Here is a 13,349-nt window from a genome sequence, read left to right as displayed (position 1 = left end):
TTCTCCATGACTTTTCAAAGATTATGGAGAGTAGCCTTGTAATGATGTCAGCCAGCTCTCTCAACACCCTCGTGTTGGCGTCAGGGCCCATTGATTTGTAGGGGTCAAGCTCCTGTAGTAATTTATGTACTAACTCTTCTTTCACCGATGGTGGATCGATGTTTGGTTCAATTGGCAATTTTGTTCCCAAAGCCTGGGACCCTGCAGTGCTGGTAAAGACAGAGGTGAAGAAGGTGTTGAGGACCTCTGCCTTTTCAGCATCATTGGTGATTGATTCTCCTTTTCTGTTTAACAGTGGGCCTGTGTTTTCCTTCTTTTTCTCCTTGTGGTTGACATGGCTGAAGAACCCTTTCTTGTTATTTTTTATGTCTACAGCCAGTTTCAATTCAGATTGGGCTTTTGCTTTTCTGACTGCGTCTCTGCACTCTCTGGCTATGCCCTCGTAGTTCTTGGCGGATAATCCTCCACTTCTTCAATTCTGGTGTGCTTCCCTTTTGGATTTGAGTAGACCCAGGAAGTCATGGTTGAGCCATGGGGGCCTCTTGCTCCGCTTACTTCCCTTTCCTTTGTAGGGGATAAATTGGCTTTGTGCTTCCAATAGAGAGTTCTTGAAGAATTCCCAGCTCTCACTAGCTCCTTTGTATTCCATGGAAGCTTCCCATCGAATCCCTCCCAACTGAGCCCTGAGTGCACTGAAGTTTGCTCCTCTAAAATCAAGAATCCTTGTCTTAGAGCTGACCTTCAGCACACTCAGCAGGATCCCGAAGTCCACAATATTGTGGTCACTGCAGCCAAGGCTATCACTAACCGAGATATTACAAAGCAGGCTTTCTTGGTTTGTGAATAGCAAGTCCAGCAGCGCCTCCTCCCTGGTTGGCACATCTAACATTTGTATCAGGAAACAGTCCTCTATACATTCCAGGAACTTGGTGGATGACGTGAGCTGCTGTATTGTTCTGCCAGGAGATGTCTGGGTAGTTGAAGTCACCCATGAGGACCAGGTTCTGTTGGCCAGAAGCTTGGAATGGGATTCTACTTAAATGATATTTTTGTTCTAGGAGTTTTTTTCATTCCACTAATGAATTTTAATGAAATAATTTCTAGTATAATAATAAAAGTTCCTATAATTTGACCCACTTTCTTTTGGATATCTCATAAAACTATTTTGTTTGTTCAGTATTTTCTAACAATATATAGACTGAGTATGTTTGGTCTTAATTTTTTGAAGTATATTGTAATTGCCGTTCAGATTATATATACTCATAATCAAAAGCAGGGTATCGTTGTACATAAGAATGACAAAACTGCCCCCAAACAGCAATTTTCTTTCCTGTTATTCAGTTGTAGGCATCCTATCACAGACATGCACATTAAGACATCTATCCAGGACTTACATAATACAGTAAACAAAATTAACTTCTACCATTGCAAAATAAATTTCAACCATAGGTCTAAACAGAAAAAAAAATCCTTGACATTTCCATGCAAAGTAAAACAATATTTCACTTTCTAGTTGCATTCAGTTACATTCACTCTAAATCCAAATCTAAATTAAGTAAATTAATAAAAAACCCGTCCAGATAGGTACCATATTTATAGAGATTATTTTGAGCCAAAAGCTGTATAATTTCCATTTTATTTAACCTTGCTTTCTCTCAGGATACTGAAATGCACTATAACTTTATTGTAATATTTATATTTTTCTATTCATGTATATGCATTTTACTACAAATTGGGCAGCACACTTGGAATCATCTTCTTTCTAGTCTTGTTAGTACTTTTATTACTTGTACTCCAATAATGCTTTTAGGTTTCATTTGAAAATAGGGAACAAAGATACTGGGAAAAGGCATGTCACCAGTAGCAGGCAAGAATTTTGTCGAAGGACTCAAGGAGCAGATCTGCTCATGGAGCAGATCATCTTGAATGCCATTACACGGCACATGTGGGACACCCAGGGGATTGGGCTCAGCCAGCATGGGTTTACGAAAGGGAGGTCCTGCCTCACTAACCTGGTCTCCTTCTATGATAAGGTGACCCTGTCTCCCACAGCATTCTCCTGGAGAAGCTGGCTGCTCATGGCTAGATGAGTGCGCTCTGCGCTGGGTTAAAAACTGGCTGGGCGGCCGAGCCCAGAGAGTGGTGGTGAATGGAGTCAAATCCAGTTGGCGGCCAGTCACGAGTGGTGTTCCCCAGGGCTCAGTGTTGGGGCCAGTCCTGCTCAATATCTTCATTGATGATCTGGATGAGGGGATTGAGTGTACCCTCAGTAAGTTTGCAGATGACACCAAGCTGGGTGGAAGTGTCGATCTGCTGGAGGGCAGGAAGGCCCTACAGAGGGACCTGGACAGGCTGGATCATTGGGCCGGAGCCAACGGTATGAGATTCAACAAGGCCAAGTGCCGGGTCCTGCGCTTTGGTCACAACAACCTCATGCAATGCTACAGGCTTGGGGAGGAGTGGCTGGAGAGCTGCCTGGAGGAAAAGGACCTGGGGGTGTTGGTTGACAGCCGGCTGAACATGAGCCAGCAGTGTGCTCAGGTGGCCAAGAAGGCCAATGGCATCCTGGCTTGTATCAGGAATAGCGTGGCCAGCAGGAGCAGGGAGGTGATAGTGCCCCTGTACCCAGCGCTGGTGAGGCTGCACCTCGAGTACTATGTTCAGTTTTGGGCCCCTCACTACAAGAAGGACATTGAGGTGCTGGATTGTGTCCAAGGAGGGCAACAAAGTTGGTGAAGGGTCTAGAGAACAAGTCTTATGAGGAGCGGCTGAGGGAACTGTGGTTGTTCAGTCTGGAGAGGAGGAGGCTGAGGGAAGACCTTATTGCTCTCTACAACTATCTGAAAGGAGGTTGTAGCGAGGTGGGGGTCGGTCTCTTCTCCCTAGTAACAAGCGATAGGATGAGAGGAAATGGCCTCAAGCTGCGCCAGGGGAAGTTTAGGTTGGATATTAGGGAAAACTTCTTCACCAAAAGGGTTGTCAAACATTGGAATAGGCTGCCCAGGGAGGTGGTTGAGTCTCCACTCCTGGAGGTATTTAAAAGAAGGGCAGATGTGCTTGAGGATATGGTTTAGTGGTGGACTTGGCAGTGATAGGTTAGCGGTTGGGCTCGAAGATCTCAAGGGTCTTTTCCAACCTTAACGATTCTATGATTCTATGACCACTGGTATCCTGAGTCCAGGTATGGTGCCTTTCTCAGGAAACCATCCTTTCTCCACTGTCAGTTGTGACAATTCTAAACTCTGATACAGGTCTCTGCTGTAGGAAGAGCAGTCAAAGTGGCCTAATTATGCCACATACAATGTTAGAGGGTTCAAGCAAAAGGAGCAGGGTAATGCATGCCATGAAGTTAGGTATTCCATAGGTCTCCTGTACACCTCCTGTACAGTCTCAGCTATCTTAAAAAGTAATGTTTCTGCCTGCTGGCAGATTGTCTGCAAAAAAGTTAATGGTGTTTACCTTTTCCAGAGATGACTCTAGAGGAAATTTTGTATCTTTTTTCCTAGCTTACTGAACTGAGATAATAGTTTCAAAATTTAAAGCTTTGTATTCACTAGGAAGGGTTTTAGTTAGGATGGGACGTGTGATATTTAAATTTTAAGCCTGTATATTTTATTATCTTTTTTCTGTATCTATGATCTTATTATCTCTCATGGATCTATCATCTTTTTTTAAAGAAGGGAAGGAAATATCTAATCAAAACCATGTAATATTTACAAAATTTCATGGTCATAAAAGTTCACGAAAGTAAATAGTAGAAAATAGGGCTAGAGCAGGCTACTCTACCTGCTTGCCTCCAAATAACATCAATTCTTTGTGTGTCTTCTGGACACATATTCCTTTAACTTTTCTTTCCTGTGATGCAGATTTCATAACCGCTGTAGGCAATATATTCCAGAATTCAAATATTCTTGCTATTAAAACAATTTATCTAACACCTAGCATAAACCAGACCTGATGTCATTTAACGCCATTATTTCTTGTCTTACCCACAATGAACCTGGAGAACAGATGATTGTCTTTATAGCTGTTCTTTAAACCATCTTCTTATTCACTTCATCTCTACAGTAAACAGCTCTAGTTCCTTCAGTTTTCCTGTGTAGATCATATGTTCGAGGTATTTTCTATCCTCTGGTCTTTGTCAGGTTCATCAGTATCTTTCTGGACGTGTGATACCTAGAATAGATGTAGTACTTAAACTGTGGTTTTATCAGTGCCAAACTGAAGAAGGATGATCTTTTGTATCTTACAGTTTACAAATCCAGTTATAAGCTCCTCTGTAAAGTTTGCCTTTTTTTTTTTCTTTCCCCCTGGCAACATGGTGATATTAATAGGTAATATCTATGTTGTGTCCCATTGTTAATACCAGATTTTTTCCTTCAGTTCTGCAAACTAATGTCTTCGGTATCAGCCAATTTTCTCAGTACCGTAAAGTGGATTCCATGAAGTATGTATGATCTAGTATGACAATATCTATGTCCTTAGAATAAGCGGAGCATTTACTATGTCATCACTGACATTAAGTATACATTGCTAGAGCATAGTAAAGACTAATGCATAAAAAAGACCCATTAATGCTTTTAACCTTCTTGGTTGCATTTGTTGAAAGCTTCCTGTCGGCTAACAGTTTTCTTCCTCTTAATTATTACAGAAGTATCAAATAAAATGATGGTTTCAACTAGTTTGTCCCTAGGTAGTTGTATTTTGGTTTGTGTCCTTATACGCTTCTGTTACTCTTTTACTTTCATTCTTAGTTACTTGATCTTGCTGTCACTCTCTGTATGCTTCCTGAGTTTCAGCCAGCTGAAGAGCTCTTGATTTTGCCTGATTAATCTCTTTCTACATTTCCTGTTATTCACCCTCAGTGGGATTTTTGCTTTGTACTCTTTATGTAATTTTTAAGGCACTGATGACTCTTCTAAACTTCCCCTTTCCTCTTTCCCATTACATCATGCCTTCTGGTTTCCTGAATTTACATAACAACAATGGATGACATTTCAGGCCTCCTACTAGCTTTTATTTAATTGCTATCATTCGATGCACTGCCATTTAAAAACATTGTTGTACCTGTTGAACATCCTGGGCAACTAGCCCTCAGACTGCCCTGACTTGTTTGGAATCAAGATGATTTCATCTGCTTTAGGGGGTAATGGCTGCAAAATAAGCATGAAGCCATCTTTGCCAGTTCTTTTCACTGTCAAATTTGTTTAACAAACTTACAGAGAAAAAAGTGAAACGCTTAGGAGTATTAGAATATGTCCATGTAGCTAATTTTGTTATTTTCACCCCACTGGAACTGTCCTGTGGCTTAAGAAGCCCTAGGATGACCTTAAATACTAATTTTAATAAACATTAGCACCAACAGCTGAGTAGGTAGCTATCTTCTACCATTTTCTATTGTTGATGATAGCTTGAGATCTTTGAGCAGTGGGGCGTGGGACAGGCATGCTGTATTTCAATGCATTTCTGCCAGAAGTTGTTAGAAGGTACTTGAATACTTCAGAAGCAGTGTTCAGCATTCCATGAGATCCTAAGGAAGAATTTCTGAAGGTCTGAGGATTTTTAAATGGAGAAAGATAGGACATTGAACGAGCCAGCGAAAAGGGGGCCTGGATGCAGCCAAAAGTTTATGCATCTTGTATCTTGCTGTGTATTCAGAATGGTCTAACCAATGAATACAGTCATATTTGGAGAAACATCAGCAAATAAGGATGTTTCTAATATAGTGGTGACTAAACCTAGCACTGTTCAACAGTTTTGTCAGAGTTCTGAATGTGAATATGAAGTCACTCTTGAAAACCAGAAGTGGCGAAGTATGTGGAATAGCAGGACAGGCTCTCAAAGGCAGATCTGAATTGCTTGGCAGGGTGTCTCCATTCAGATCAAATGTGCTTCACGATGCCCAGGTGCAAAATTAAGTAGATGAGAACATAAAATTCAGAACATGCCTGTACAATGCGGGGGCTATCTTCTGGAAACAGTTACTCTAAAAACTTTAGAAGTTAGCATGCAAACAATTGAACAGTTGCTCAGTACTTCTGTGGCAAAGAAAATGAACGCTTTTTTTCGTAATCAGGAGCAGTCAGTAGGCTTAGGGAAGTAAGGTTACCTTGTTATGCAGCACTGGGAAGATTGATTTTGGAAGCAGTGAGTCTTGTTCTGGTGTCCAGATTTTCAAAACATATTGAAAAAAAGTGGTGAAGCTCATTATTTAACAGTAAAGATGTTTAGCCTTTAGAATTCCCATTTCTTGACATCTTTAAATCAAGACCGAAGGCATGCCCCAGACAGATGCAAAGTATGTGTTAATCAAATGCTAGTTATTTTGTGCTCCACAAACATAAATGGATGAAAACTTAATGACCTATATTACGAAGGCAGTCAGACTAGTTGGACTAATATTCCTTTTTACATTAAATCTTGATTTATGTTTTTAAGAATTGAAAGATAATTCAGCAACCTTTGCATGACACCTCTGTAGCTTTCACCATTCCTGAAATGCCCTTTTCAGTTGTGGAAAGAACATAAAGGTAGGCTCCACACCCTGCCCTACTGTAATGGAGACATTTTATGGGGAAGGTCTCATAGAGATCTTTTCTTCTTCCCGTCACAGAAGTTGAGATTGGACTCACAGATACCAAATTTATATACAGTCGTAACATCATCTGAAACAGCTGCCTTTGTATATGTACATTAAAAGTTTTAACTAGATTAATCTGTACATTTTTGTATTATAAAAGTAGTCTTTAAACACCTGAAAAATAAAAGCAAAAGACAAGCTTTGCTACACATGCCTTATAGTTCTGTAATTCTCAGATGTGAGCTCTGAGTGTCATAATAGAGACAGTACGCATACCTTGCATAGAAGATGTTTTACTGATAGTGTAGCAGCGATACAGTCTTATTTTAATTTAATTTGTGGATATATACGTTATACCACCATATAGGAAGAGAGGCACATTTTAAACTAAATCTGTGTTTAATTTCAAGCATTAAAATTGATTGTTGATCTGCCAGTAGAGTTTATTTTGCATCCAACATATCAGATTTCAAATGGTATAACAGCATGATGCAGATTTTATGTCAACTTAATGGAGAGGTAACTATTTCCATGCATGTTAAAATCTGTGCTGTAAGAACTGCAAGACTTACTGTAATGATAACTTCAAGAAACAAAAAATAATTGTTGAAACCGTCAGTAATATTTCTTATTTTGTAGAACTGATGCTTCAGCACATATGAAAAATATTTTATTGTGGTTTTACTTTAAAAACAGTTCAAGTGGTATGTGCATTTTTGAAGCTGAAAAATAAAACACATATATATATTATATACAGTTCTATTTTTATTTAATATAGGAGAATTAAAAGTTGTTTATTTTTTAAAAATATGGTCCATATTAAATGTCATATGCCAACCTTTATGCATGTAAGATAAGTGAATTATGAATCACTACGTTATGTATAAATGTAGTTTTACTGTAGGAGAAGCACTCTTCCAAAGAAGAAACATCGCTTGTCAGGTTAGCAATATACTTCTTACATCTATGTAAAATAATAAAAAGACAAGTTTTCTCCTTAAACACCTGTTGCAAAAGTTTTATAATACAAGGCAAAGTAAATCTCAAAGTCTGAGCTATATGAAAAGACCACAAACTTCATGAAAGGACAGCTCTTTGTCCTCTTGAGCTAAAGAAAATTCTTTGTAGTTCTGGAATCATGTGTTAGGGATTTTTTTTAAAAATCATTTAGACTTTGATATGTGTGGGTACACTGACTTCTCTAGGAAAACATTTGAGAAATTGCTACAACATTTTATTCCTTAGGACATATTTTACAAAATAGATCAAAATATGTTCTTAAAGCTAGACACGTTTCATTTTCCTCTGAAGCCAAGTTGATAACAATGATTAAAAAAATGTAACATTAAAAAATTGTAGAAATCTTCCTTTAGGACACTCTGTGTTACAGATGTTAAAAAATTACCTTTATATTTAAACAATTTTCTGTGGGGAAATTCTGTGGATATCTATTGTTACAAGAAATTTAAGTAAAAATTAGCTGTGAAGCTCCATCCACATACACTTCGTTGATTAGCAGAAGTGTTTTGTCTGATGTAAGTTACTGATCTGAAACTTTGTCAAGTATTTTTCTCCCATTCCTTTTGGATGTATTTTCTTGCTTGCAGTTCTCTACTACATTTATGGTATCTGTTGAAGAACATGTTAAATTTAAAGGCTTTTTTTCTGTATTTGTCTTACTGTTTCTGTTTACATTTAAGACATATGCTGCAAAATGCTATGGTTTTGTTAGACCTACTTGTTTCAAATTAGCAAACATTAATCACTTTTTCAGTACTCTGTATTTAAGTTTGATGTGCACAGTTGAGCAAAATATTTTCCTCTGGAAAGGGTTGGCTCAAAGTTCTTCACAGTTTCAAAGGCGTCATTTGAAAGAGATGGGCTTGGGCAGCACATTTCAGATCTGGTTGGGTGCCAAAGCTTCCCTGGAATTGAGAGGCAAGTGGGAGGTGGATACTGCACTTTGATTTACTAGGTGCTCTTAAGTTGTAACTTCCACATTAGCACCAGTTGGCATTGCTCATGCACTCCAGCTTCTGTTGCAGCTATGTGATAGCTCAGCCCTCCTAATTTTTGTGCAGCTGGGTTTGTACCTGAATTGATGAATATTAAACCTATATTATAGGTTCAGAAGAATCCATTGTTATCATATGGTTTAACTGTCTGCATACCGCAGGGTGTAGTGTTTGATCTTTTTCTTTCTTTTAGTGTAGTAGCTGTGACTGAAATAGAGCTTATCTTTTAGAAAAACATCCAATCTTGACTGAAAAATTTCCACTGCTGGAAAGCAACGTATCATCACTCTAAGTAATTTCTTCCAAAGGATAATTAACCACACAATAGAAAACTTGCACTTCACTCCTCATCTAAATTTTAGTACCTTTAACTTCAAATCATCAAACCCCTGTGCTACAGCTAGACTGTAGAGCTCTCTGTGATCACGTTCCTCTTCTTCATAGAGTTATTTATTCACTATGAATAAATCATACCTTCATTTACTTTCTAATAAACTGAGTAGTGCTTCTCATGTCTGTCTTAATGCAACTATTTTCCAGGCTTACAATCATTTTTATTTCTCTTCTCTGAATCACCTCTGTATTTTCACTTTCCTTCTAGGACTGTGAAAAGGAAAATTAGACACAGAATTTCAGTAGTAGTTGCACAGGTGCCTAAAAAGAGATAATGCCTATGTTCCTGTTCAGTACTTTCACTTACACATCCCAAAATTCATCCTTTTAATGAAATGTTACACTGTAATTTCAAATTCATATTCAACATCTCAAGTCTTTTTTATATGCTCTGGTTTCCAGGATAGAACTCCTACATTGAGCTATATCCCATTTTAATTATTTGTAAGTGTATGACCTTAAATTTAGACATTAAAAAAACTGTATTGGGCTGATCAAAAAGCAATGTATCCCCATTACCTGCAACAGGAGGGGAGACATGATCGTTGGGATGGCAGTTTTCTGTGGTTAAAGCTTGTCTTTTGCACTCCAGGTGTCCTGACCTCCGATTTCCACAAATGTGGGAAACTTGACTGCATAACTTAAATTAGTGTGAAACTGTTCATATTCTACCAAGGTAGACCCAAGACCCAAGACCATAAATAAATGCCCAGGGCGAAGTAAGAACAGGGCAAACACACAGCTTTCTAATACTCTCCAAGCCCCCACCTGTTTTTAGGTCAGGGAGTTGAAAATTGAATGAGATATTTATGTTTTTACTGACGTTCAGTGAAATCTTTTAGATTTCACAGAGTCCTTTCACAACCAGTTCCACTAGTCTGTTGCCTCATTTGAATAGTCAACTCCCTTTATTTCTTTTTAACCTGAATCTCATTATACCTAATTATTAAAAGATTTTATCTGTGTTAAAAGAGACATTGGACAGTCAATCCCTGTCTATCCCACTCAATGCCATCCCTAACATTGTAGGCGTCTATCACATCGATTATCTTTGCTGCTCTTTGAAACTTTTCCAGTGCTATAGTAACCTTCCTGAAACTGAGGCTGCAGAACTGCACAAAGGTTTTAAGGTGAATGTGAACCATGGATTTATAAAGTAGTATAGTGACATTCTCTGTTCACTGTTTTTTCCAAATAAGTCTTAATATTCCATTTGGTTTTGATTGCCACCCCCAAGGTATAATTTCTAATAGGTCAGCGGAAAACCTATCATTTCATCTATGGAGTTGGGATTGTTTTTTCTGATGTGCATCACTTCGCATTTTCTCATTTGATATTTTATTGCCCTCTTAGTCTTAGTAAGTTCTTTAGCAGTTTATCACAACTGTCTGTGAATCGTAATATCATCAACAAAGTTTATCGCATAAGTAGTCCTTCCATTTTTCAGGGTGTTTATGAGTGTGTTGAATTGCACACCTTCAACACAGATCCATGGAACTCCGCTAAATCACATCTCTTTATTGCTCTTATCCCCATTTTCCTGTTGTTTAGTCATTTTTTTCAATCCATGGAATGACCTTTCCTCTTATAATATAGTGGCTTAGTTTCTTTAAAAGGTATCAGGGAGAGACTTTGTCAAAACCCTTATGGGGTCCAGTTAGACATACCAACTACATCACCATTGCCACAAGCTTGGTAAGTTTTGTAAGGTAGGACTTACCTTAACAGATCCATGGTGACTCTAAGAATATTGTTGCACAAATATCATATGTAGACAGTTGTCTGCTAATTCTGTTCTTTATTACTGTCTACCAATTTGTCCAGCACAGATATTTGGCTAAAAGGCCTTGGATAACCCTTGAACTCTTTTCAAAGTTGACATCATATTTGCTGTTTCGCAGGGCAGTTTGAAGCAAGAGGTTACATGCCACTTCTGCTGAATCAGCTGTTTTACCCTGTTGCCTTTATAACTCACTTGAATACTATCTAATAATGGCAGTTGGTTATTGTTCACAATAACCACAGGGTATTTTTATAAAAACCTTCTTCAGTGACTTCTTTTTCAGAAAAATCCTCTGAAATGCCCTCCACAATGGAATATTCTAGCTGGAATCTTTTTGGTTTCTTCCAGAGTGAACATCAATGCAAAGAATGCAAATAGCTTCTCTGAAATGTCTGTATCTCCACTGTGTGCTCTTTTACTATCTGCAAACACTCACAAAACTCACAATACTCGACTGCCTAATTTACCAGTTGATTCACAGCAAGCAATATTAGTAATTTGCACCTGTGCTATTCACTCTCACTTAAATTTATATGCCATTTGCACACTTTATCAATAATTCAATTTCTTACTATGTCTGTGTTATTTAACACCATAGAATCAAAAAAATCTAACATGTTTCTTCTTTAGTAGTAGTTTTACTAGTACTAGTAGAAGAGATGAAGTTTTATATTAAATGCACTTTACACATTTGTTAATTATTTGCTTTATTTTAGGGAGGTAATCCAACAGCTACTGTAATCGCATTGTGTTCAATGAGAGATTTCAATCTGGCTCAAGAAACTTGTCAGCTGGCCATCAGAGACATTGGATGTCTTGAAGTGTTAATTAATTTACTTGCTACAGAAGAAATTAAATGTCAGGTGAGTAGCCTTGCCAAACAGAGCAATGAATTTGTCTTTTCTATTAGAATATTTTTTCAATTTTCGAAGTTATATAGTATAAAGAAAACTGATTTCTTTCTTTTCTAATTTTTGTACTTTTCAAGGATTTTTTGAAAAAAAAATCAATTTATTTGACTTCCAGTTTCATTCTTTTCGTCTGATTAAATTTAAAAGATGAAGTGTTTTAGTTAACTCAGCATTTTAAAGAATTCTTCTGTTTACGTATAGTTTAAAAATGTTTAACTTCTGTTATCTTCCATTATTTAGATTGGTTCATTAAAAATTCTGAAGGAAATTAGTCAAAATACACAGATCAGACATGCAATTGCAGATCTTGGGGGCTTACAGATCATGGTGAAAATACTGGACTCTCCAGATAAAGAACTAAAATGTTTGGCAGCTGAAACCATTGCTAATGTTGCTCGATTTAAACGAGCACGAAGGACAGTAAGGCAGCATGGAGGAATCAAGAGATTGGTAAGCAGACATTAAAATGTGTATCCTTGTCATATGTGTGTGTTTGTCCAAAAAAATACGTCATATGTTGTATCCATGATTCTTGTGGTAGTGTTTGTCATCATTAAAAAGCAGTATAATATCAAACTTCCCTGTAGATAATTTAAAAAATGTTTATTTTAGGTTGGGCTGTTGGAATGTATTTCAGTGGGACCAGCCAGTCTAACACCATATCAAGCAAAAGATAATGAAATGGCACGCTGTGGGGCTTTGGCACTCTGGAGCTGCAGCAAAAGCAGCAAAAATAAAGAAGCAATCCGTAAAGCTGGTGGCATTCCACTATTTGCTAGATGGCTCAGGTGTTCACATGCAAACATCTTAATCCCAGTAGTGGGGACGCTACAAGAATGTGCCTCAGAGGTAAGTAAACACATATAGCTGGGTTATTTCTGATCATTAAAACAATTAGCTACTAAAATGAAGCATTACATTTGACTGTCACTTAAACCAGGGAAGTTTTCCAGTCAGGAATTAGATGCTTTATGTGATCAAGCTGTTTCTGAGGAGGTCACAGCTTGTAATGAAGTAAAGACCACATATTTTTTATTTAAAAGACTAGGAGTAGTTTGTGAAAGAGAACATATAGAAGTAAAATCCTTAATCAGTTTCATTTTTTTCCCCATTTTTTTCATCACACTTGACAAATTTGGCAACTTAGGATGCTGTATTCTGGTTAATCAGTACATTTTATTTCTACAAAGCTAACCTGCAAGTGTGGCCAAGAAGATCGAATGCAGTGCAGGGCATTGTGGTTTACAATGTCCTTGTGAATTGGGTAAGATGGTGTCTGATCGACTGCAAAAAGAAGAAAGGAATATATGTGATTTTTCTACAGATTTCCATGGCAGGTTGCACAACTTTGAGTATATTCAGTTTTTATATTTGAATGCAAGCATTTTTTAACATCACCATATGAGTGGTTATTTCTCCATTTGTGGAATCATATTTGAAATAAAGGTGCATTGGACTTAAGGTCAGAAATACACATAAGTTTTCTTGGTGATTTTGAGATATGGAAGACATGATTTTTTGAAATATTTTAAATTATAAAACACTTTGTATTTTCAAAATTAGCTTCTTGAACTACACAGCTTTATGCATGCTTCACAAGACAGCAACCTGGCAGATTTTAGCTTCAGTAAGTCTACACTGAGAAGGTGACGTTTTTGAGGGTTTCT

General features: G+C 37.6%; 1 protein-coding gene across 1 annotated transcript in view; it reads left to right on the top strand.

The window, feature by feature from the left end:
• The window catches only part of ODAD2 (outer dynein arm docking complex subunit 2), a 94,634-nt gene that overhangs the window by 25,483 nt on the left and 55,802 nt on the right, over positions 1-13,349 (top strand). Inside the window, exons 10-12 of the mRNA XM_064444866.1 lie at positions 11,488-11,634; positions 11,923-12,132; positions 12,295-12,531. Of these exons, the coding sequence (XP_064300936.1) occupies positions 11,488-11,634; positions 11,923-12,132; positions 12,295-12,531 (594 nt within the window). The remainder of the gene's footprint in view (positions 1-11,487; positions 11,635-11,922; positions 12,133-12,294; positions 12,532-13,349) is intronic.

Source organism: Phalacrocorax carbo, chromosome 2 (assembly GCF_963921805.1).
Source record: "Phalacrocorax carbo chromosome 2, bPhaCar2.1, whole genome shotgun sequence".
Lineage (NCBI taxonomy): Eukaryota > Metazoa > Chordata > Aves > Suliformes > Phalacrocoracidae > Phalacrocorax > Phalacrocorax carbo.
The sequence above is the reverse complement of the archived record's forward strand: the minus strand, read 5'-3'. Positions and strand labels throughout refer to the sequence as shown.